At 48.5% G+C, this 26,487-nt stretch overlaps 1 protein-coding gene across 1 annotated transcript in view; it reads right to left on the bottom strand.

The window, feature by feature from the left end:
* The window catches only part of PCSK6 (proprotein convertase subtilisin/kexin type 6), a 225,301-nt gene that overhangs the window by 63,013 nt on the left and 135,801 nt on the right, over window positions 1–26,487 (bottom strand). Inside the window, exons 11-15 of the mRNA XM_046652769.1 lie at window positions 20,793–20,965; window positions 15,659–15,871; window positions 11,879–11,979; window positions 7,762–7,865; window positions 5,973–6,090 (exon numbers count right to left, since the gene is read on the bottom strand). Of these exons, the coding sequence (XP_046508725.1) occupies window positions 5,973–6,090; window positions 7,762–7,865; window positions 11,879–11,979; window positions 15,659–15,871; window positions 20,793–20,965 (709 nt within the window). The remainder of the gene's footprint in view (window positions 1–5,972; window positions 6,091–7,761; window positions 7,866–11,878; window positions 11,980–15,658; window positions 15,872–20,792; window positions 20,966–26,487) is intronic.

Genomic DNA, 26,487 nt, shown 5'->3' with positions numbered 1-26,487 from the left:
TATTTTTGATTATGAAACCATAGCACATCATTTAGGCTGGAAATAAATTTTAACTAAAAATAAAAAAGAGGCTAATCTAGTACATTCATTTAGACAATGCTGTCCATGATTAATTAGGCTATAAGGTGCTTTAATATAACATTTAAGTTTATAGCTTATATTTTTCTTCTCTGTGAGCTGAGGGGGCTAAACGGGCTGGCTTTAAGCATTCCTTCCAATTCTAAGATTCAATCTGATCAGGAGTAATAAAGACAATAAAATATACAGTCAATCCTCATTATTCATGACCCCAAATTTGCAATTCATCTACTCACTAAAATACTTTTGTAGCTCAAAAATCAATACTTGTGGTGTGTTTGTGGTCACTTGCAGATACACGAAGAGCAGCAAAATATCTTAGTTGCCCGATACACACGTTCCTAGTGGAGGTCAAACAGGTGACGCTCTGCCTTCTTGTCTGAGTTCATACTGTAAACAAATGTCCTTTTTGTGGTCTATTCAGTGCCACATTTTCCACGTTTGTGTGCTTTTTGCTGGTGGTTTTGCTATTGAAGATGTTCCCCAAATGCAGTGCTGAGGTCCTGTCTGGTGCTCCTGAGTGTGGGGAGGCTGCAGCGTGCCCTGCAGAGAACATGGTGCAGCAGGCGAGCTCCATGCAGGCAGGAGGGACAGCACTGCCGACAGCCAGTTCAGCGTGGATGCATCAGCAATGGGGATCGAATGAGGCGTCTTTAAACAGAAACACACATGAAACAAGCTTCTGTATTGATCGGGCGATGAAAGTGTTGGGACCAGAGAATCTCGGGAACCTAAGCCTGGATTTCTCCTAGAAGTGATGGTTCGGAATTCACAAATTCAGGGTTTTTGGTGACTTCATAGAACATAACTTCTGTGCATAATGAGAATCGGCTGTATTATTCAAATTCAAATACTAATTTTAGAATAAAGCAGCATTTAAAATTTGGGGAAAACAGGTTTGCATCAAAAAATAAGCTAGGAAGGGAAAGGCTGCAGGAGGACAGGCAGCTTACGAAAGCTCCCGTGTGTGAAGGGCATCAGGAAGCAGAACAAAGGGCATGGGCCCAGGGATGGTCACCCGCAGGGCAGGACTGCAGAGCACCCCACAAATTTTCTTAGGACACCTAGCCATGCCCAGTATAAGAGTGACATGACAGAAGAACCCAGAAGCAAGGGCCTCCTACAGTACCCAGGAGTGAGATGCCCAGGAGGGAGGTGCTGGGTGGGAGAGTCGGGGGAACGTGCACAGCACAGAGAGAGCCCAAAGGCAAGAGGAGCTTTAGCTTCCTAAAGAGATGTGAAGCCAGGCTGTGTCCTGCTGCACAGCAAGGCCCTGGAGTCGGGCCAATGTGGGTCCCGGCCACATAGGTACTCCATCAGGATGTGGTGGCCACGTGGCCCTGCCTGCTTGCCTAGCTAACCTGCTGCATGAGACACCAGGGCCAGCCTCTTGGGTGCTGGCAGCTGGCCACAGCTGGAGGAGCCTCCAGGTAGCCGGGGCCAAGGTGCTTTCCCATCCTTGGGGCCAGTGTGCCCAGCCAGCTGGGGACACAGTGGGAAGGGAGGAAAGGGCTCTCCTGGGGAACATGCGGGTCACTCTACTTGTGCAGTACGGCCTGAGTTCTGTGATGTGCTCATCCCAGAGGGGCACAGTGGACTCTGGAAATAGGCAGCCTGCCTGCGGTGGCAGCTCAGCCCCACCACGTCCTAGCCCCAGGCTGTTTCTTAATTCTTTTGTGCCTCAGTTTCTTCATCTATAAAATGGAGATAAAAATAGTTCCCACCTTCACACTGTTGTTGGGGATTCCGAATGAGTGAAGGGACATGAAGTGCTCAGGACAATGCCTGATAATCACGATCTGTGATCTTATACTCATTATCCATCACACTCATCTACATATTTATAAGTAGAATTGCTATAGATGACCATCACCTGTGGCCTGGTTTAATGAAAGACCAGAAGAGTAAGTAGTATGTGGTTAATCCACAGTTTAATCCTTAATTCTTGAACATCTATAAATAGATTGTCAGCTCCATAGACAATTTTAGTATTCAAAGCAACACATCTTTATTATTCAAAGCTTTCAGGATTGAAGTATCTTTGTGTGTGTGAGAGAGTTCTTTAAATAAAAGACAAGGCACACTAAACTGTAAACTCTGCATGGATGGTAACTTTCCAAATCTGCTAAAACTGAAGATGAGTAGGTAAGTTCTCATTGCTTTAAAACACTCTTTAGCTGCTGTTGTCTTTCCAGCACTGAGCAGGGAATCATGAATGTCATAAACTGTTTGACAGTAGCTGGATTTTTAAAGACACAAGGCAAGTACTGGCTAGAAAAATCCTAAGGGTCAAATAAGATATTTAATAGCTGGCCTCGTTTTCATTCATAGGAATTATACTAAGCTTCATTTTCCTTTTCACGTTTTGAAAGGTTATAAAAGTATCAGTTTTGTCCTTCTCTATCTAACACAGATATTCAAGTCATTTTGCACAGGCTGATGTCACTGGTCATGATCCTATTTACCTTCTTTTAATTGAAGAAACATTCTCTGTAGATTTAAAACCATTTGCGCCCAAGATTAGGGAAGGCTGTCTTCTACACGTGTTTGAATGTCACAACCGAGACCCAGGTCCTGATCACAGTTTCAGCCAGTGTCATCTGTAAGGACTCAAAGGAGTCATTCTCACTCACAACAGTATCTGTCAAGTTGAGTGACTTTCCCCTTGCCCTCGCACTTGGGTTTAGTGTTCACTGAGAGCTGCCTACAGTGTGCTCTGCCCCGTGGGTGCTGGAGAGGTGGGTCAGACACCATGGCCCCTGTTCTGCGGGGCTTGGGCTGTTTTGGGGGAGGGGGAGTGACGGCTGTAAAGAGACGGCTCAGCAAGATCTGGCAGCACCTTGGAGCTGGGGGGCCAGGGCCCCTCAGTCCTCACCCACCCAGCCCTGTGGTCCCTCTCTCCCAGCCTTTCCTCGCAGGCTCCCTGACCTTCTGCACAATCCTAAGGACTTCTTATTCTCTCTCAGGAGGGGGATCCAGACAGAGACAGGCTAAATCCCAAACCCCACAGTTCCTAGATGTCCAGTGTCGGGACTAAAAATGCTGACATACTGCTTGAGGTCTCTGAATGGCCTTTCTTCAAATTGGAGCGAATCAGTAACAGCTTCCTCCTGATGAGGCCGCTTCTCGTGTGTCTGTAATGGCAGCCTGGCTTCCCTCCCCTGCAGTCTTTCCCGTGCCGTGCTGTTGGCCTTTCTGCTTCGTTCAGCCTGAGCGTGACGCAAGGGTAGACATGGGTGGTGTTGGACAGAGCAGTCTAGCAGAAGGACACCAACAGACACCCGAGTGGTCATTCAGGGCACAATGGGTGCAAGGCTCGTGCCTGAACACAGGCTGGGGCCACAGGCAGGATCTGCAGAGAGGGTGGTCCACTGACTCCTCCTGCGACGGCCATGAGGACTGCCTCCCTGAATGGTGACACAACCCAGGAGAGGAAGGCCAGATCAGAGCTGAGGGCGGGAGAGGGCAGAGACATGTCACTGCTCCTCACTCCTGCCCCTGCACGCGGCCATCAACACCCGGGCCCTCTAACTCAGAACCCCACATGACGTCGCTACAGAAATGGCAGACTGGCCAAAGTCCCCTCTAGGAGACCTGTACTTAGTGCTCAGTGAACACAGTCCTCTGACCTTCACCATGCGAGGTGGGATTTCCCTGCTACTGAGGAAGACAGGCAAGGAAACTTATCACATGTGTTAGCACGTGGTGCACGCACGGGACGGCCAGGTCAAGAGATGCTCGCTCTCTCCCATTCGCTCGCTCTCTTCTGCTTTTCGCTCTTCACCATGGGAGACCAGGTTTGGGACGTTCAAAGAGTCCTAGGATGGGGGGTGGGGGGGACCGGAATGATGCCCAGAGAGTGGACAGCTCTCTCTGTGGAAAGTTGGACCAAAAAATGCACTTGGAGAGGGAGCAGTGAGAGGGAGAGGGAAAAACAGGTGCGTGAGGACTCTTCCTTTTCATTTTCAAGCCAAAGGATCCCAGCAGCTCAGGTAAAGCCAGACAAGAACCCTGGGGAAGGAAACGGCCCTAACCACGGCGGGTGCTCAGCAGCCCTGGTTCAAACGACCCTGACAGGCGGGCTGCCGCTCTCTGCCAGCGGATAAAGCCCAAAGGCGTAAGCAAGGCATCTACCTTCCATGCGGTAACAGTGCACATTCTCTTTCTCTCTCTCTCTCTCTCTCTCTCTCTCTCTCTCTCAGGAGGCGCTTGTGTCCTTGGGAAGAACTGAATGTGCAGTGAAGCAAGTGGTTTGGGACAGCAGGTTGGCTGAATATTCTAGAAAGAGTCTGAAACTGCTCAATGTAAAGAAGATTTTTCTTTAGAAACAGAAGTCTGATTCTTCCCCTCTTGGACTCCGCGGAGTCCTTTCCTTCCTGAAAGGACAGGAACAATGTCACACTGTATGTTATGGCTGGTTCCCTCAACCTGCGCTGTCTAGACTCCGTGTGCTTCTACTTAAAAAACAAAATAAAACAAAAATAAAAACAACCCTCCGCCACCTAGGCACCACTCTACCATCTTAAAACTATTTCTGGCAGGAGAAGAATGCTTCATTCAGGAGCCGCCCCGACGGGGAGACCAGCGGGAGGAAAGGGCTATGGGCCCTGGACACGGCCACCGGGTCAGACTGCAGCCTCACGGGCAGGACCCGCCTCCCAGCAGCCCGCGTCACCTTACCTGGAGGCTGATTATCACGTGCCAGGCATTTTCCAACAGACAAAGCAAAAGGAAGCGAAGGCCTCCATTATCTCAGAGAAACTCCCACTTTCTTCTTAACTTCACAGTCTAAGGCTCCCCAGAGAAAAGGTAAGATTGAGACTTGCCTACTGGCCGACTGGCCTGTTAGGCCTTGGGTGGATCATACAGCAGTCAGTCTTCACAATTAACAGCAGGATGGAAATGCAATTTTTCAAAAGATCTTTCCATGGCTATTCACCCAACAAATACTTTCTGAATTCATACCACATGCCAGGCATCACTGTTGCGTAATGTTGCGAAACACTCTTATAGCAAAAGAACATATTATAAGAGGTAGATGCCTTCAAGGAAGATGTGATCTCAAAGAGAGTGATCTATATTTGTTGATAATGCAAGGGTCACTTACAATCACTTCATCATTTCTTTTTTCAAACACACATTCTCCAAGGGTAATAAAGTCATAACTAGAAAGAAATGCATTTCATTCTTTATCAGATATTAAGGTCTAGAGAAACACCATTGTCCTTCTTGAAAAGGATAGAGAATAGCCTGATTTCCCCTCCTAACGGAGCAGGGTTCTTGCTATCTGATTTACTTTACAGCTTTTTTTTTTTTAAATAAAAATTTCAGTGAACAGATGTAACTGATTTAGAACAACTTACTACAAAGGGCAATGCCAGGAGCATCCTACCCAGGAAAGAGAGATGAAGCCAGCATCCAACAGCACACCACTCACGGCTTATTAAAAAGTCCCAGTCCTCAAACCTTAAGAAGGTTATGCGAGTCTGGAGAAGGGCAGCGCTGAGCTGCTCTGTGCTTTGGATAATAACGTCCCTCCTGCAGCAGAGAAGGGGCAGACGCTGCCTCCTGCCCTGGGCCATGGAGTCTCACTTTGGGCTCTCAGGGCAGGCAGGCTGGGCTGGGCTACAGCCCCAACCTCTAGCAGAGGATGACAAAAGGCCATGCATCGCTGCTCCTCATCACACCCTACTGGGCAGGCAGATCCCTGCTTCGGTTGGCTGTGTTACACGTTATGGGTAAGAATTTCCGTAAAAGAAATGCAGACCTCTATGAATGTGTACCATCCTGCACATGCACACGAGTGTCCCACCTCCCCCAGCAATACCTTACAGCACAGTCAGGTGCAAACTGACGGGCTTGAAGAGCCACATGGTGCCGGAGCGGAGCCTCACCTGGGCCTCTTGTCTGTGGTGGCCACGCACACGTGCTGCGAGGGCACAGCCGTCCACTTCTTCGCCTCCATGACGAGGGCTTCCGCGTCCACCAAGCCAAATCCATAGAGATGGCTAACTGAAAAGACAGGGCCTTCAGACCGGCACCCCACGCCCCCCAGGAACGGAGCAAGGCCCGCTCCCGCCCTCTGCTCGGCTCCCACATAGGACACATGAATCGTGACCGCCACGGTCCTGGGACAGACTGTCTGTGTCACTCAAGGGCTAGAAGGGCACGGACCATCTCTGGAGAGCCCCAGGCTGCAGGACCAGCCCTTCTGAGGACTGCTCCAAGGTCCCGACTGCTCTGCTCTCTCTGAAACGTGTCCCATTTTGGTGCATGGTAAGAGCAGCCTAGGAATTTCTTTTCGTGACATGAGAACAGGTCTCCTTACATTAAAGGGATGTGTTGGCATCTGTGGTCCCCAAACCTTTAATCAGACAAGAGAAACAAAATCTGAGACCCTCTGGTTCATGCGACCACGATGTGCAATAAACACAATAAAACAAGGCCGCACTCAGCTCTACGGCCATTTTCTTTCCCTGCCGAATTCCCCGTGTTCAGGGAGAGTGGCACAGACCGTGAGGACCAGTGAACTGGCCCGATCCAATGTTTCATTTGGCCAAGTCAGGAGAGTTTCAAAGTTTAATTTAAGAGGCAAGGTCGAGAACTAGATACAATCTATTTTCCTACTTCATTAGGCCAAAATTGAAATGTAGGTCAGCTCTTGTTACAGCACACCACTACCACCAACATTCCAGCAAAACAAAGATGCATTAGGCCTAATCAATGGCCTCCTTATTGAAAGGAATGTCCCTTAGAACTTAGAGTAACAATGCTTGACCTATATTTTTAGAGATAGTAGTATCAGGCTTGCTGTCGAAATAGTTGGACCTGAGCTTCAGAAAAGGAAAAAAAAAAGCCCTCACCAACATACCATGGCTGAATGTAAATCCTTTTCAAGCATCTCTGGGAAGAAGCCAGACAAGTGAAGCCAGTGGCACAGCCCTATAATTACCTGCTTGAGAGGCTCCAAAGATCTGGGTTACAAGCCCTCATGTGGGTTGATTTCTTGGCACCTGGATCTGTACCAGGCTGAGCTGGGGGTGGAGACCTCGCTGTTCTATCAGTTACTTTTATAACACGGGGGCTTGCTGACAGAAGTTTTACAGTTAGAAAGTAACTTACATGACTATCTCAGCGTACAGATGAGGAAACTGAGGGCTAGTTTCAAAATCATGGCGCTACTCAGGGCTAAGAATGCACGTTGCCCTTAGGTGGCACAGAAACAAACGTTACCTATATAGTATGATGACGGATTTATTTTAATGTGAATTAGAAAAAAAATATAACCACATCAAACCCATGATTAACTAGATGTAATAAAGTTTCCTTTTAAAATATATTTCTTTATGGAAAAAAAAAGCAAGTCAATTTAAAGAGAACTATTACGTGAATACTGGTACAGGTGGTCCCCAGATGTGGCAAAAGTTGTGAAGTTTAGGGAATCCTGAATTCTAGTGACCTTAGATTTCTTCTTTAATGCCAGTGTGAGCTTCCAGGATACTTTTCTTAAATTACTGGATATATACTTTTCATCCTTGTGATAAACAATTTATGTTATTTGGGGATTCTTTTTGAGAAATTCATGCTGCCCCTTAATGTAGATTCCAGGAGGTACCCAGAGGGCGCACCAGGACAGAGTGACACGCTGGTCCTCACCCAGCCCACCAGGAGCCACAGCCGCACCTTTATGACCAGCCCCGTTGACTTTCCAGTCATTTGCTTTCAGGTGGGCTGGCCTGGATGTCTTCACCAGCAGGTGCTGGACGTCCCTCCAGGTTAACTGGCTGCTGCAACGACACAATGACAGACTGCTGTAGGCCACACAGGTCAACAACGATGGTTGCACAGGTCCATTCGGAGGAGGTGTGTCGGGAGCCAGCCCCGAGTCTGGACTCGAGGAAACCCTGCAGGTTCCATGCCTTGGCAAGGGTTTATTTCACAACCTCTTTGTAAAGAATGCTTTCCAGTGATTCAACCCTGAGATAAACAGTACAATGGGTGTCCCACAATCCATGGCATTAAAAACCCAGCCTTGCTGCCAAGCTCTGCTTGTGTCTGTACAAGGGCTATACTGGAAACTGTGGCAGTGCAGAGGCGGGCACCCTTACCATAACAGCAAACGCTGCTAAGTATCTGGGGCTGTTCTTCACCCTGATGAGCAAATGCTATGGCGCACCAGAGCATGCTCAAGCCACCATGTGCCCAGACCCCACCCCTGTGGGGACCCACTGGCTACAGACTGTAATTCAAGATTGTAGTAATTCTAAATTTACAATACATTTATTTTGGTGCAAAGTAGAAACATTTCATTAAAAGAACACACGCCCACTAATAAAAATGCATAGGTCAGATTTCTTTGACTCCAAGGTACATTTTCCTGCATTTTTAACACCTCTGGAAACAGGGTCCATCAATAATGATGCTCTTAAAACCCCCTCTATCTACAGCATCAGGACCGGTAACAGACAAATGCTGGAAGCACTCTTGCTGCAGCCCTCGTCCCCTCTTCTTGGCTGGTGCCTGTCCTCACCCACAGTTATCACGGTCATCTTTCCAATCACTCACTCTTTGAGTGTGTTTAAAAACATCCATAACATAAAATTTACCATCTTAACCCTTTTTAAGTGTACAGTTCAGTGCCACTAATACACTCACACTGTTGTGCAGCCATCCCCACCATCTGTCTACAGAGCTTTCTCATCTTCCCCAATGGAAAATCTGCACCTGTTAAACACTCACTCTCCATTTCCCCCTCTCCCAGCCCCTGGAAACCACCAGTCTACTTTCTGTCTCTACGAATTTGATGACTCAGGCAGCCTCTTATAAGTGAAATCATACAGTATTTGCCTGGTTTATTTCATTTAGCATAACGTCCTCCAGGTTCATTCATGTGGTAGCCGGTGTCAGGATTTCCTTCCTTTTAAAGGCTGAACAACATTCCATTGCATGCAGGTATGCACCATATCTCATTTATCCATTCATCCCTCAACGGACACAGGTTGCTTCTACTTTTGGCTATTGTGAGTAACGCTGCTAGAAACATGAGTGTACAAATATCTGTTCAAGTCTCTGCTTTCAATACTTTTGGGTACACACCCACAAGTGGAATTGTTGGGTCATAAGCTAATTCTGTGTTTAATTTTTTGAGTAACCGCCACACTATTTTCCACGGTGGCTGCACAATTTTACATTCCCACCACTTGCCTCCCCTTGGCCTGTCTTCCTTCTAGGACCTCCCCTGTGGCTTGAGTCTTGGGATACACGTGCACTCCTCCCTCGGGGCTCACACTCTCCAGGCTCTAGCCCTGGCCTCCCCTGATTTCTCCAACATGTTCTTGCCACTGTGCCCATCACCAGCCAGTCACTGGCCTCCTGGCTGCCTCACCCCAACCATGTCCATCAGTCCATTTTCCAGACCTTTGCTTTGCATTGGCTGACCTGCTCTCCTCCCCTTATCCACTGCCCCTCCTGGAATCCCAAAGCCAACATCACTGTTAGAGAAGGATTCTGAGGCCCTGAGTGGCCCAAGGCCTTGCACTCTGCTGGAGTGGGCACAGGCACAGGCTTTAGAGTTCAGACGGAGCAAGTGTGGCTGCACCCCTCGTTACCTGCGTGACTGGGCAAGTTCATGCTCACGTCAGCGGGGCCTACTCAAGGATGGCTAATGCCAGTCCTCTAGGAAGTTCAGCATAAGGTGCCAGGAAGCATGAGCTCCAGAGTTTAAGACACAATGGGTCCAGAAAGGGAGAATCTTAGAAACCATTTTATTATGAGGAAATCCATTTTATTTTTGACTCTGGTAATAAAACCACAGATCCAGTTGTATGGAAAACATGTCTAAGAAATGGTGTTGAAAACAGTTTTCAAAGAAGAAGGGACTGAGGGGAAGTCCCAAGACTGCCCCAAACTGTGGGACGACCTTTGGACAACTCTTATGCAGGAGGGTCCTTCCTCATTTTTGTCGCGCACTGTCCGCAGGCCCTCCCTATTCCCCTGGGAGCTTCTCACTTTGTCCTCCTTTCTTGTACAGTAGAAGTGGACAGAGTGAGGAGGCAGTGCTGTGCCCGTGAGCAGCAGGCCTGCTCCCAGGCACCCGAGCTGCCCCAGTCTCCAAGTGTCCTCACTCGGTCCTCAGCGCCCCTGGTGATAAGCTGCTCCTTCCTTGGCCAATCCTATATGTTACCGCTGTCTTCAGTGAAGTTTGCTTGGTCTGCCACCCGTAACTTTCAGAGGATGAGCTAAAATGATAAGGAAGAGGACTACCAGAGTTTATGTGTCCACAGGCCAAGTTTAATGGGACAATCTGGCACAAAACAGGGTTTGTGTTTTATTTAGTTTCAACTAACAAAATTTCCTGTATGTTTCCAATAAGGATTGAAAGAAAAATATAAAACAATAAATTGCTAATGCAGCTTTCCACATAAGTAACTAATTATTCAGAGGTTTCTGCAAGAGCCTCAGGACACAGAAGCTAACATTTTGGCTGGAAAATTGAAAATGTTTAGCTGCTTCTTTGTTAAACTGGTAGCATTTGAGTTTTATGCTCTTCTGTCTTGTGCAAATCAACATGCAAACATACCTAATTACAACAATTTAAGCAACTCAAATATGATTTTTGAATCACTTAAAATCTCATCTGTAACAAATGACTACTTCAAATGGCCTGGTTGTTCTGAGCCAGTTTTGATGTCTAAACTTAAATTTGTGTTTGACACGATGCTTGCATGTGTAGCAAACTCTTTCCTTTCTGACATCCACAGAGTAACAACTCTAGAGTGTTTATTCGGCTTACAACAGATGAAACATCACCACTGTGTCAATTTATGAACTAAAGTTCACAAAGGGCAGCTGTAACAGCCTAAAGTATAATTTTGGTGTGTGATGCAGACCGGGACGTAGGCCTGTGGTTCTGGCCCACCTAGCTCCCTGTGGTCCTACAACAGGCGGGAGACCGTGAGCTTTAAAAGGAAAAAAGGGAAGGAACCGCTTCATGCCCATTAAGGATGGCCTTAAAAAGGAAGGAAATCCTGACACATGCCACAACATGGATAAAACTCGAGGACATTATACTGCATGAAATAAGCCAGTTACAAAAAGACAAATACTGTATGATTCCACCTATATGAGGTAGCTGAGTAGCCAAACTCATAGAGACAGAAAATAAAATGGTGGTTGCCAGGGGCTTGCAGGAGGAGGAATGGGGAGCATTTTGGGCTGAACTGTGCACCCCTCCTCCAATCCATATGTTGAAATCCTAAACCCCAGGACCTCAGAAGGTGACAGTATTTGGAGATATGACATTTAAAGAGGTAATTAAGGTAGAATGGAATCATGAGGGTGGGCCCTAATCCAATATGACTGATGTCCTAAACGGATCTAGACACAGACACACAGAGGAGAGACCATGTGAGGACACAGAGAGAAGGCAGCCATCTGCAGCCCAATGAGAGAGACCTCTGAAGAGACCAAACCTGCCCACACCTTGATCCTAGGCTTCCAGCCTCCAGAGCTGTGAGACATAAATTCCTGGTGTTTCAGCCGCCCGATCTGTGTGTTTTGCTAGGGCAGCCCTAGCAGACTAATGCAGAGAGCTGTCGTCTAATGGCTAACGGGGTTTCAGTTTGGGATGGTGAAAAAGTTCTAGAGGTGGATAATGGTGATGGTTACTCAACAATGGGAATGTGCCTCACGCACTGTACGCTTAAAAATGGCTAAAGTGGTAAATTTATGTTATGAGTATTTTGCCACAATAAAAACCTTTTTAAAAAAGGAAAAGAAGGGAAGACAGGTGGGGACTTACTTTGCTTCTAAAGCCAAGGCAATGATTCCTGCCACCATGGGGGCTGAAACTGAGGTCCCGGTGTGGCCGTCAGTGCAGCGCTGACGCAGATCCGTGGTGACCTGGGCGAGAGGGCGGCAAGAGGCTAAGTCAGCTCTCAGGAGAAGTCAGACGCTATTCAAGACGCTGCTCCTGGGCCATGCGATCCTTGGTTCCAAGGGTGGAAGAGGCCTTACACAGGCACATCTCGGCAGCCAAGGTTTCCACCGTGTCTGGTACTCCCTGCCAAACTGCTTTGCTCTCTTATGTAAAAACTGGACCCACTGCAGCAACGAGCTGATCATGGGATGAGAACAGGGAGACAAGGCAGAGGGAAGACCAGCCGCTGGAAGCCACATACCCTCACTACTGCAGCTGCGCATGCTGACACAAAGGTGAGACAAATGAAACAAAGAGGGGCTCTGCATGGCAGGGTCCCCACGGCCAGACCACCTGCCAGAGGCCACATTAATGACCCCCAAGTCACTCCCTGACTTCAGAGCAGCTGGAAACTCATGGGGGTGCCAAGGTGACCCAGAGAGTGTTCCTGCCTTTAGCCAGAAGGTCATAGTCAGTCATGGATCGTTCTCCACCAGGACATCCTCCTCAGATAGCTGACAGTGTCCCAGGCAGCCAGTTCCATCTGCAGCAGCAGATAAACCTGGAGCATTCTTGACCTCACAGAGCCTGCTGTGTGGGATGATAAGGCCGGCCATTCTCTCTGGGAAGGCAGAGCTGGCTCTGTCAACTGAGGGGCTCTGCCTGCCCTCCTCTGAGGTGCTGACCCAAGGCCGGGTGGGGGTACTGATTCTGGACCTCAGTATCGCAGGGCCTGACTTGTACTTTGCCTTTGCACTGAAATGGAGAAGCAGCCCCTGCCGGATCCGCGCGTGCGGGTTCAGCTGAGTGCCTTCGACTGTGCTAGATGAGAGTTTGGCCCTAGTTTTACTCCCGTGCACTTTGAAGATGGAATTAAGGTTGCTAACCTTAAATCAGAGAGAACATCCTGGATTATCAGCTGGACCCAATGTAATCACAGGGCCCTTCAAAGTGGAAGGAGGCAGAAAAGTTTGTTAGAGAGATGAAGCACACAGGGACCCATCCCATCACTGCTGGCTTTGAGGAAGGAGTTAGGGGGACTCCAGCCAAGCACTGTGGGTGGCCTTTAGAAGCTGAGAACAACCCTCGGCGGACAGCCCACAAGGAAACGGGAGCTCAGTCCTATAACCACAAGGAGCTAAATTCTGCCAAAATTTGAATGAGCAAGGAACGGATTCTCCCAGAGAGCCTCCGGAAAGTTACACAGACTGGCCAGCACCTGGATTTCAGCCGCGTGAGGCTCGGAACTGAGACCCAGTCAAGGCTGCTGCACTTCTGACCTACAGAACTAGGAGATAATAAATCTGCGCTCTTTTAAGCTGCTAAGTTTGGGATAATTGGGATGACAGCAATAGGAAACTAAGAGACCCATCAACTGCAAGGCTCCAGTAGGCCATGTGCATAACCCTGGAGAATGAACTTCCCCAGTGATAACAATCCAGACACTTGCAAACAGAGCATCTTCCTTTGTCACATTTCAGCTGGGCTGACAATCATCCAGTGACGGGGGATCCAGCCTGTGTCACACACACACACACACACAGAGGTTCGACGGGAGTGCTGGAAGAAACCAGCCTCCTCCTCCTCCCTGTGCAGCAGGACTGAGACATCCTGACATGGCGGGGGTCGGGGGGGGGGGGCAGCAGAGGGAAAGGGAGTAGGGAGGAGGATGCAACTTCTCTGACCCCGGGATCTTCATCTGCAAATGGGCATAATGATATGTCCTTCACAGGCTTCTGTGACAGTCACAGCTGGCACCTGGCACAGACTTACACTCAGTAAATGTTGCCAGTGAGGGAAACTGAGGGTGTCTGGGCAGGAGGCCAAGCTCTCAAGAGCAGGTAAGACCCATGGCTGGCTCCCCAGCCTCAGGGAAAGGACCACCATGGAGGGAGCAGAGGGGCCTCGCCGCAGGGAGGGGATGGCTGAACCAAGGTGGGCAGCCCCCCTCCTGAGATCAAACATCGGGCATGGAACACAGCTCCTGTTCAGTGAATGAATGGAAGAACCAACGAGGGGACAAGACATGCTCGCCTCCAGTGGTACCGCTTTGATCAAGAGTCAGCAGCAGCAATCCCTCCTTCAGGTGAACGCTGGCCAGAGCTCACCGCACAGAGAGGAAGGGAGAGGGAGAGGACGGAGGAGATGGAGCTCTGACTTCCATCAGACACCTGCCTGAACTCTACAGACTGGGAGCTGCCGACCATCCAGAGCGGTCATTCATCCCCTTGAAGATTCTCTAAGGGGACTCTGAGCAAAAACCTGGCTCTAGCTGAGGTGGGAAAAAAAAAAAAATGCCCTCCATGTTATGGAGAATAGTTCCAGGACAGCAACTACAACTGAGTGTTTTCTCTTTCACCCCTCTTCCAACTACCCCTTCTCACCCCTATGTTATTGCTCAGGAAAGAGATTTTTTTGAAAAAGTAAAAGGCATTGAGGCATTTTGTAGCTAAGGTGTGCACACACACAAACATGCACACAGTGTGATTAATTAAGCAAATAAAGCTGCAGCCTGCTCCCAGGGATGGGAAACACTGTCCTCCCAGCATGAAGCCCTGGGTACAAAGTGTCCAACGACACAAGCTCCGCCTTGCACCCCGTCAGGTTTCTGCACAGGCAACTGTTTAACAAGCCTCCAGCACGACCACGTTCAAATCAGCCAGATTCCTAAATGAACAGGACACCATTCAGAATCTCGGCTGCCCGTCCCGGGGAGTTGCTCCAGGAGAAAAGGAAAAGAACAACTTAAATTAGTACCTTCGTTAACCAGCCCGGCCGCTGCCAGGCTGGCGGCAGAACCGTGGTGGCTGACCTTTGAGCTGCTTCAGAGCAAAGCAGAGAACAGGAAGCCTGTATGCTTCCACAGAAAAATGTAAAAATAAGTTTGCAAATAATTTCTAAAGACGTGGCTAAGCAGTAAGAGAAATGAAAAGATGCTAGTGAGCTTTAAAATTAAACTGTGTCTGGCCAGCTCCATGGTTTCATTTTAAAATGTCTGAAAACCAAGCTAATGACTGTGCATTTGAATTCTGCAGTAATTTCAACTTGAAGCCATCCCCTCTTCCTTTTAAAGGAGGAAAACACGTAGAGAAGCAAGAAGCACAAACTCCACCCATATACTAAACGAAAACACTTTTTATAAGATCAATCAAGTGCAATTCACTGAAGTCAGGGTACCAGATGGAAACCACCGCTCAACTTAGTGTCCAGGAGAAGTCCCTTTACAGGAAGGGAATGCCTGGAAGAACAGGTGGATTTCTAAAATGTTTCAGTATAAAACCAAGACTTCATCTTACTCTGTTGTGCACACTGAAACTGATCAGTTGGATCCCAAGCGAGGTGACCACAGAATTTGAGAGAGCTAAAAGGAGGCATCATGCTGAGGATGCACCCCATTCTTAAACGACATTTTTAGATCTCTAAAGCCAGAGAGGGTTTTAATTAGCATTCTGTGCAAAAATTAGAAAGGCAAGGTCTGTGGACGGTTGCCAAGGGATCGGGGTTTACCTCGAGGCACAACTAGTTCACTGATGGGTGAGGCTAGTACCCTAGGACCCAGAATAAACTGGCCTCAACTCAGCTCATCTTTTTGTTATGAGGAAAAGGATCTCATCCCCAAAGGGCTGAGGCACACGTCCTAAGCTCTCCATCAAGCGAACTCACAATTTTCCGCTCATAAAACGCCCCGCTGCTGTAGGTGGTGGCCAGAGTGGATGCGCACTCCTCGAGGTACCACGGCTTGTAGCCATTCTCGGTCGTGCTGCTCACAGAGATGGTGTAGATGCTGTTGGTGTAGCCGTCACAGGAACAGTAGTCCCCCTCTCTCCCACCGTTCCCGGATGCCCAGACGAAAATGGAGCCCAGGCCCTGCCGGCCCTGGAGGGGAAAGAGAACAACAAGGCGTCAGCCCCAGCAGCTGGCACCTCGCAGGGTGGGTCTTGCAGTTGGCCTGGAGTCCCTCCTTCTGAATGTCCCTTCAAAGGGGCAAAGAAGGATACATTCAGACTATCCGGATACCACCAAGGACACGGTTTTGTAGGCTCTGTTTTGATTTTAATAGAGTACTTTTGTCTATGGCGACAGCCTTAAAACTGCAGAATCACAGGATCATACTGAGGGGATGGCCCAGGAGGTCCTCTCTGTTCTTCACAGGAAAATCAGGGGCCTCATACAAGCTGCTCTAGTCCACAGCTAGGCCTCTGATTTCCATTATGATGACCTATGAACAATAAGACCGATCAGTGCCCCAAGTAATACGGAGGTGAAAGCTGATGGCTGAATTTATAATGCTAATTTTTCTGGATTGAAAGAACTGGTCCTGTGGTGAAGCGAGCAAATTTTCCTGAAAACACAGCTGAAGAAGTACTCTATATGGAGAGGCAGCTAATTTTGAAAAGAGGTATGGGACTGTGAATTCTGGCTGAAGATCCAACAGGTCAAACGGGTTGACCAGAATGCCCGTGGCTGCTCGTGGCCATCCTAGGAAAGCTCCCAGGGTCTCCACCTGAGGAAGCATTGAAGTGGTGAGACTGTCAACACCCGCCAAGGCCCGTGGCTGCTCGTGGCCATCCTAGGAGAGCTCCCAGGGTCTCCACCTGAGGAAGCATTGAAGTGGTGAGACTGTCAACACCCGCCAAGGCCCGTGGCTTCACCTGGGTGTGGGTTTTCGCTTTTAAGAACGTACACATGAAAGCAAGTCTTTGAAAGACAACAGCAGGTGAGGGCAGGTTCCTGCAGTGCTGCTCTATCCCACACCCACGGGATCAATGATTTCTGACCAAACCAAGTGCTTATCCCAGCCACAAACACCAGCAAAGGATTAATCCATGACGGCACTGATCTATTTGGTCCAAGTGGCTGGACCTGTTGGGGGTGCACAGCCAGCCCCAGAGGGTGGTGCCAACAGCTGCTTACACATGAAACTGGACCCATGGGGCTGCTAACTTCGATGTCTTTGTCAAGGACCCTCCTTTCCAAACATGCAAGAGGAAATTGATACTTATGCTCCAAAATTGGCCAATTTAAAGAAAACTTTCAACAAAATTCTGCAGTCCTTGTAGAGTAAACTGAAGGCCTGCTACTGACTGGACACATTACACTCCCTCTCAGAGTTCAAGTGCACCCAGGCTGTGTGGACTCGCCTGCTCTGGAAGCCCCAGGTCATGCCCTTTGTAGACCAGGTGGATCACAGTTCCCTGCCCTTTTGTGCCTATTTGTCATAACTCTGAGCACTGACCCAGTGCTCCAAGCTGCCTCATTCACTCCGCTCTCTGCATCTCCAAGGTGGACCTGTCTGAATGGGCAAGAGCTTGGCAGAAAGGTTACTCACATCTAGCAAAAAAGTCAACCTTGCCGAAGAAAGGCACAAGTACTAAGGAAATGGGTGTGTCATACATACAATTACCTGAAGGTAAAATTAATCAAAGGTAGTCCAAAGCCACTAAAATCCAAATGAAAAGGTGTTTAACCCCTCAGAGCCTATTTTTATTCCATGAGAATCATCACTATAACACTATCACCCTTAACTCCCCACCCCACTCCAAATTATTTATAAAAGGTTGTCATGTTGCAGAGAGGGACACGCAACCTTATTACTCCAGCAGCACAGAGAATGGCCTTGAACAGCACTCCTCATACGTGAGTGTGTACACGAATCTCGGGGGTCTTGCTACAGCACAGACTTGGATTCAGTGGTCTGGGGTGGGCCCGAGATTCTGCATTTCTAACGCACTCGCAGGTGATGCCAGTGCTGCCGCTTCTGGACTCCACTTTGAATCACAAGGGCCTAAAATGCCAAAGGCCTTCGCCTTCCACCTTCCACTGTGCATTTCTTGCAGACCAACAGTTCTCACAGGCGTTGAGCCAGCAAAAGCCTCTTTCCCTTCGGAACACAGTTTCCTGGAAAGAGAACATGGAAGCAGGCAGAGGGCACACCCAGATCTGAGCTGTGGAGATGTTCTGGCTGTCTCCGAGGATGGCATTTTCACATTCCAGGTCTTCTGCTCACATGGCAGCCACAGGACGGCAACAATACAGGACATTTCGACCACAGCCGTGAACCGACATTGCTGTTCAGGAAAGCCACAACTTCAACCGGATCGAAATGCGTCTCAGTGTCTTGCCAGAAGTGGAGAGTTCATCCATGAACTCAGAAGCAGCGTTAGTGAGGGCTAGCAAACGGCTGGCATCTGGACAAGACAGCATTTTCAGCCACGGTGATGCTTAATCCTCCCTTCTGGGTGACAGGCCCGTGAGGAGTAAGGCTTGGTAAGGACCAAGTTAAACAGATCTTTATGCCAAACGATGGCTTCTGAAGGCTCCGACCACCAAACCACATCATTTACCAAAGATGAAGTCAGATTTTACAGAAAAAGACTGTAGGTGACAAATGGGGCAGCGAGGAGGAAAAACAGATGGGGATGTGGTTTGGTTTGAGATCATCAAATTTCTAGGAGGATTTTCAGAGACAATTTTAGACAGTTGTGATTTAAGGCTCCCTATGTGACATATTTTCCTTCAGAATGACTAACAAAAAAACGAAATGACCTCAGTATTTCAAGAAACCGTGACAAGAATGACAGGGAGCCACATGGTCCCCTTTGCAACTTCCTCACTCCCCTGACAGTTCGATGAAGCGATGCCGCTCTGAATTCGGAACGCAAAGAACCCCTCTCTGCAGCTCCAGACTTTCCGAAGTCCTGCATGGGCTCCATCCACGCAAACCGAAGTGTAGTCAAGAACCCAAACAATCATTTCAAAACAATGGTTACCTCTCCAGGAAACAGAGGGCCCCATCCCAAGATCTGAAATCTTTAGAAATCATCTCAGAGAAATGTCAGACGCCCAGAATTAATGTTGTTCAAAGCAGTAGCTTTCATGCAGAAAACATAATCTCTAATTTACAGCCTAAATTAAGTTTAATTTTCAGGATGTTTCACTTGTCATCAGGAATGAGATCCAAGTGATTTACTTGTTGGCGGGAGCTGAGTATTGGGAAGATGAGAATTTTTTATTTGGTAGTCCCTCACGGGTAGTGGCTGACTTGGTCACACCTGAACCTTCCAGCATCCTCAGGCCAGCCCAGGTGCTCAGCAACCTGACTGAAGCAGCCTTGCATTTTCTTGGCTTTGTGGGGACCAAGGTCCTAGCATGAGCATGAGTTTGAATGCTGTGGATGTTTGGGTTGTTTCTACACTGCCTCTCTTCTTTGACTTTTTTTCTTAAATCGAGTGTCCAGCTGAGTACTGAGCTCTGAGGAACACAACAGCGGTCACCCCGCTTTTGGTCACTGGCTTTTCAGACATTCAAGCCCTGAGCTGATGGAGGAGAGGGCAGCGAAAAGGAAGCCTCGGCCTTGTCCATGTGGAGCAACATCACATCCACTGGGGGAGGTGCAGGCTGGCTCACCAGCCAGGAGGTGCAGAACCACGTGGTCCTGGGAAGTGTGGGGAAATGGGAGAATTTACTGGCATTTAGTGGGGGGTGGGGGGATGGGGAGGTGGCCGGGTTGGGGGCATTCTAAGAGATAAATACTTAGCCCCTATAAAAGGAAATTAATTGAAAATGACCAAACTCAATACATCCAGAAAAGCAATCAAATCATATTACTTAGAAAAAGGCAATCATGAACAAAGTCAAACAAGATTGCTCCTCTGTGGGGCAGGACTTGGGGATGGGTGGGGAGACGAAGAAGGGCTGCTTTCAACAGGATCCTCTGGTACAATTTGATTTATTCATTAACCATTTATTTACCACATTTTAATCATTGTGCATGAGTTACGATAAGGGAACTTTTAAAATATGTTTTTAAATATATAGATACTAAAATGAGCCTCACCCACCTGCCCTGCTCCTCCATCCTCCCGTCTCTCACACGAGAAGTCCGAGGTGTAAATGCTGCCCGGGGGATGCCTGGGCTTCCCTCCTGAACCCTGCCAGCACTCACTGAGCCATACCTTATGTGCTGGGCTGGGGCTTGTTGGGCCACCCAGGGCTGGCAAGACGCTGACCACAGCTCCGTCTGTCTGCTCCAAGAAGCTATCCTTGCCCAGAAATCTGCCTTGCCTCCCTGCTTGTAAGAACTGGGTCATCTCCTATCCCCCCACCGCACTCCAGACTTTCTGACTCACAAGGTCCCAGAACTGATGATCACAGAGTGGCTGGGGGTGGGCCTCCCAGAAGGAGCCTGCCAGCCGCCTCCCGCCAGGTCCCCTTAGCCAGTCAGTGGAGAACCAGCACTCAGATGTTTGCTCTGTTTAGTCCCTGGTGAGGTTCTACCCAAAACATCCTAAACATGCTGGGCTGCATGCTGGCAGGGAGCGCAACAAGCCCAAGCCTTCCTGCTGGGGCTGGATTAGTGCAAGCCCTGCGATGGATGAAGAGAGCTCCACAGCTGGGTACTTTCGTGGGCAAAAGTCTGAGGTCCAGGACACCCCTTCCACCTGCATGGTAACAGGCCAGGTGCCTGACTAAGACCCCTATCAGCCGCCTGCACACACCTCTCAGCCGTGGGCGGTCAGGCTCCAAGGCACAGAGTCCTGGGGCTGGCGGGTGACCAGCTGGCTCTCACTGGAACAGCTATTCTGTCACGAGGTGAAATAGCCCTGCTCTGGTTGGTAGAGAGCTGCTTCCGTGAGCCCGTGAGTGACTTCTCTCTCACTCTGGTCCTGGCACAGCAGGCCTTCCTGGTCCTGTTTCAGGGCTCCGGCCTATGTCACTCTGATCTTTCGTTGTTAAAAAATGTTTTACTAGTTCCCCCGCCCCCAAGAGCCCCACCGCAGCCCCGGGTTACTCACACCTTTTTAATGCCATACTCAAAGGCCTGTTTAGCCAGTCGGCCAGGCCCGTCCACTGTCTTCCCGTCGTCGTCCGGCCCCCAGCTGGCGCTGTAAATGTCTATGTAGTTGGGCCTGATGCCCAGAGACTTCGCCTCGACCACATCTGTCACGTCTCCGTCCAGCATGCGGATGCCTGAAAGCACAGAAGAAGGCTGACATCCGTGCTCACCTGGTGCTTTTATGAGCCCAGAGATTGTGATCCTGGGGACAGGGCGGCCAGAGAGCCCCAAACAGCTTAGGAGTTTTTCCATTGTCATTTTGGTAACCTTTCTCCCCATTCCGTGCTGGCCAATGTGAAAGAATTAAAATGACACCCCAGGCCACACTGTAGTGTGCCACGCCAAGATGGCAACAAAGAAAACAAAGCTACTTGGAAAACACAGGATTTAAACAGTTTCCTCAGTACCATGACGTCACACTGGTATTTGAAAACGGACATTTCTATAAGAGAACTCCAGAGCTGTTTTCAACTTTCCCGGCTGTTAATAGTATATGTTTGTTTTTCTTTTTTAAGAAAATTAGCCCACCCCTGATTTATAATTACGAGTTTTGGGGAAGGCAGAGGCCAGACCTAGTCCATGCAGGAGGCGCCATCTCATCTCCTGTGTATTCGGGCTCCACGACCCTTGGAGGGGTCTTCAGGAGGTGGCAAGAACAGCTTCCTCGGGAGCACCCCAAAAGGAGAGGGGGCGAGTGGGCTCCCACAAGCCTCCCAGCGCTTGCCTCTCCAGCCAAGGTCTCTCCTCCTTGCCCCAGAGCCTGGCATTTGCCTCCTTACTGACTGCACTCTGCATCCAGCAGGTGAGGTCCCCCATCTCACCCAAGGGCCTCAGCCAGAGAAGGGGCCTCAGTGATGCTGGCAGATGACCAGGAAGCAGCCACCAGCCCATCCTGCCTGGATACTAGTGGATACAGAAATTTGTACCTCTCTGCGGCTCAGGAAACCTCTGCCAGCCCACCTGGATCAGCACTCTATGTGGCTGTGCAGCATCCACAGCCACCCCCTCAGAGGCCCCCAGGAGGCCCTCCCACACCAGGCCCAGCTCCCTCTGCATGAGCGATGGCCATGCCTTTCATCAAAACAAACTTCAAATCTCAGAGCTAGTTAAGACGTCATGGAAAAGGGGACTTTTTCTGATTACAAGAATAATACATGGTCTTTGCAGAAAGTTTGGGAAATAGAGAAATAACTCGTGACAATATTTTGGTTATTTTCTGCTAGTATATTTCTTTGCCCACAGCATCCACTTTCTCTCGAAGTCTTTTTATCCCACTGAGCTGTATGCAAGACATTTCCCTGCGCCCTTAAAGATTCTTCCAAGACGTGGTTGTTAATGTTTGCAGCCCCCTCTCCCGTGCACCCCCAGCCCAGGCAGCACTCTTTCTGGGGCCCACCTCACCAAGCAGAGGTGCCCCCAGACTGGACTGGGTCTATTCATTCTATTTCCCAGAATCCACATCAACGTATAGGAGGTTCTCAAAAAACAGAAACTCTGAATGTAGCTCATTAAAAAAAAACAAAATAATTACTTTTCCCCCAGGTGAAACGAGAAGGTACAGGACTCAAGCAGGAAGAACCACAGGAAGGAGACTCTGAGGAGACACTGCCCCAGGTGCTCAGGGACAAACTTTTTATGGAAATTAAGTCCTCCTGTCCCATCCGTTTAAACCGTAGTCGTGGAGATGCCCTGCTGTCACTTTTGATGGATAATTGGTGGGCAAGATCCCTAACACATCAATTTCAAATGATCTCGTCCTCTAATCTCTCGCCCAGTTGCACACGGCTCGTAAACAAATAACTAAAGGCACTTCATGATTTGTCAGGGTGAGAAACTTCCTATCTGAAGAACATCTGAAGAAGACGTAACTGTAGTAAATTCTTCCCTTCTATCAATCATTCTACCTGGTTTTGAAGGCTCAGGTTTTCCTGAGGTTTTCTCCTTAACATCTGCCCTGAAGTTCCCCAGTTGTGAGCTAGGAGAATATAAAAGTCACTGCAGGGGGTCCTCAGGAGGCCGGGTAGGCCACCAGTGGTGGTAGGGACAGGGAAGGCCACTCTAGGGCACATCGTTCTTGGCCCCATACCCAGGTGGGACACCAAGCTCAACTGGAAACTCTGCTATAAAAGCCTGGGAATTGTACTCAGAATCAATGCCTGAGAAATTTATAGCCAAACAACAGTGAGACTGAGGTCTGGGTGACACGAAGACGTTCACCAACAGTGCCAAGAGCCATTCGGGAGTGTGGGCCAAGTGGGCATGGGCAGCGACTGAAGATGACGCTGAAGTCATCAGAAGAACCATCTGTTTATAGCTGGAAGGCCTTAAAAAGGAGCAGTAGAAATAAATTTCAACACCATCCATCTTCTCTTCTATCTATTTCCCTTCCTCTCTGTACTATCTGCTACGTTCTGAATGTCTGTGTCCCTCCGCAAATTCGTATGTTGAAACCCTACCCTCCAATGTGATGGTACTTGGAGATGAGGCCCTTTAGGAGGAAATTAGGTTTAGGGTGGGGTCCCCATGATGGGAGTAGTGCCATACAGACTAAAAGAGATGATTCATGTAAAGCGTGTGGTGTGCAATAAGTACTTAAGGTACGTGTTAGTGGCTGAGCCTGTTTCCCCACCTGTAAAAATGGGAGTAATGACACCTACTTCAAGAGGTTGTTTATAACAATAATTACTTTTTACCTTTATTTAAAAAAAATTGACTATTTGATATATATGAAGGATCGGATGTCACATACATGTTAGTTACAAAGCCCAGTAAAATAATGGACACCCATGAACCCTCCACCTGATGTGAAACGGTCGTGACCCACTGGGATGCATACCAACGCCCTAAAATCTGCTCAGAATTTTGGATTATTCCTTCCATTGCTTTTTAAAAACTACCATTTTATACAATTGTATGAATGCTTAATAATATATTGCTTGGTTTTGCTTGTACTGGGAATGAATCCTTTGTTGGTTATACATATTGTAAATATCTTCTCTCAGTTGATGCCTTCTCTTCTCACATTGTTTATGGTGTCTTTTCACAAATAGAGGTCCTTAATTTCAACAGAGTAAGAACTAATTTCCTTTGAAGACGAAGGGAGTTACAACGAGGGCCAAATCTTTTCTGGGTTTGTCGGCATCTATCATGGGGTTCCTTTCTCTCTTTTATCAATGGGGCAGAGCCACCTGCAGCCACAGCCCACATGGCTGTTACATCAACTCACTGTACTTTCTCCTTTCTGATTTCTGGATGGACAGGAAGAGTCAGGGTGGCCCGAAGTACCATCATTCCCACAGTCAGTGGTCTGTGTGCCCAGGGCTTCCGTGTCCATGGCTGTGTCAGAGATGCTGGACCCAGGTGCTCAGCTCCCTCTGCCACAAACCCCCCAGAGAGGGGCCGTGACCAGTGTGGGACACTGGCAGTGGGGTGTGGCAAAGGCATGGCCCTGGCAAGACAGAGAGCAGCTTGCAGTGGGGGAAACACAGCAGGGTCTGAGAGTCCTGGGGTGGAATTTCGGCTCTGTGGGACCTTGGGCCAGGGCCTCAAACTCTCTGAGCCCTTGTTTTCCATGATATTTACATGGGGGTAGTTGAGAGGATTAAACATATGTTGAGGCCCTGGCACCCAGCACTGCTTGAGAAATGGCAGCTGCATTGTTTACGCCCTTACATCTGGCAATGCACTTTTCGGGGCAGGAGATCCCACCGGCCGCACAGACAGCCAAAACCATTCTGATATTCTAGTGGAGAAATGGAACCTGCTATTCTAGGACTTCTCCATGCATGTCACAGGTGTTGGAAAGCCTATTTTGGAACAAGAAGAACAAGATGGCAGAAGACATCCAAAAGTAAGTAAAAACAAACAACCAGAATGATTTCCCAACACTTCTCACAATGCTTTTCATCTCAGAAGAGCAGTGACTGATGGGCGAGAAAGAAAGCATAAGGCATTTAGATTTTAATGAAGCATCTATTTCCCCACGGCTGACAAGTTGCCAACAAAGAAAAGGTAAATATTTTCAGTAGAAACCTGCTGTTCCAATATTAGCTTTAAATGTGAATGGCTCCCTGGAAATGCCGAATTGAAGAAAAACAGTAATCATTTCTCTAATGAAAAAGGAAAGACCTGTTTACCATAAATTGTCAGGTATAAAAATAATCTGGGCAAATCATTTGGATGGCAAATTAACTGCCGGGTGTTAGCGTGCCCATGATTGCTGCAGTGCTGGGTTCAGAGCTCATGGCAGCAGGAGACACAGGCCTGGTCCACTCTGAGGACAGGACTGCGGGCATGAAGCGGCAGGAGTGTCGCATTGAAGGAGGGTGGTGCTGTGCAAGACCTGACCAATTTGTGATTGGGTGAACAACTCAGAATGCTCTGGGGGCTCAGTCCCCCAGCAGACAGCTCTGGTTGCGCGCTGAAGCTGCATGCAGGAAAGAACCACACAGGCTTGCCACACTTTAAACCATATATGCTTCCCTATAAAATTGCCTGAACCCAGTTATACTTTAAATGCCCTGGGAGAACTTACTGAAATGAATGATTTTACAAGTCTCTTGGTAAAGTTAAAAAAACCAACAATGCTTTTTTCATAGTGACCCGTCCTTCCTCCCTTGCCCTGTCCTAATTTAGAGCGCGCCTTTCCAAATTACAGGCTTGTATAAGGCAAGGCAAACCTATCGACGTGCAGTGGACCCCGTAAAGCAGCACAGGATACAGATTTCTCCTGAAAACTTTCCGAGGGAACTCAATGTTAAACAGCAATGGGGGAGACGAGAGTGTGCCTGTACGTGGAGATAGGGTCTTTAAACAGGTGATGAAGCTAAAACGAGGTCATATGGGTGGGCCTTAATCCAATATGACTGGTGTTCTTATAAAAAGAGGAAACTCAGACACAGATAACACACAGACCCAGGAATGACCATGGGAGGACACAAGAAGCAGCAGCCATCCGCAAGCCAAGGAGAGAGACCTCAGAAGAAAACAAACCTGCCAACACCTTGATCTTGGACTTCTCACCCCCAGAACTGAGAGAAAATACATTTCAGTTGGTAAGGCAAAAAAAAAAGGCAATGAGAAGAAGACAGACAGACAGACACACACACACACACACACACACACACACACCCACCCCCCCCCCCCCCCCCCCCCCAATACAAGAAGTCAGCTATCAGCCCAGGTTGTTAACATCTAGAGGAAGGCAGGGGAGCAGGACATGCTGGGCCCACTTTTGCTTACTGAGAAGTAATGTATTTTGCCTTCAGCAAATGAATGGCAATGCAAGAGCAACGAACGGCGGCAAGTAAAATTAGATTGTAGCTTCCTGAGACAAATAGGCCTCCCCGACAAATTTTGCTCATTAATCCTGAGTTTATTTTAGCAAATCCACAGAGAATTGGTTTTTGGTTTTTCTGCCATTGGAGCTACAGTACATTCTGTTCTACCAGCAGCCATTCTGGGCCAAGTGAGGTTTCAACAGTTGTTTAGAAATGCTACAAACCTAAAAGGTTTCTGTCAACTCTCATTATCGCCTAAGATAGCAACAGAGCTCTCAAATCTCTAAATATGCCCATACATGACAACCTTGTTCTACGAACCCCAGGCAGCTGCGGTCTGCCGAGTCGTCAAGGCACATCTAGATTTACCACCACCA

This window comes from Equus quagga, chromosome 2 (genome assembly GCF_021613505.1).
Source record: "Equus quagga isolate Etosha38 chromosome 2, UCLA_HA_Equagga_1.0, whole genome shotgun sequence".
Lineage (NCBI taxonomy): Eukaryota > Metazoa > Chordata > Mammalia > Perissodactyla > Equidae > Equus > Equus quagga.
This window is presented reverse-complemented; position numbering and strand designations above follow the sequence as displayed.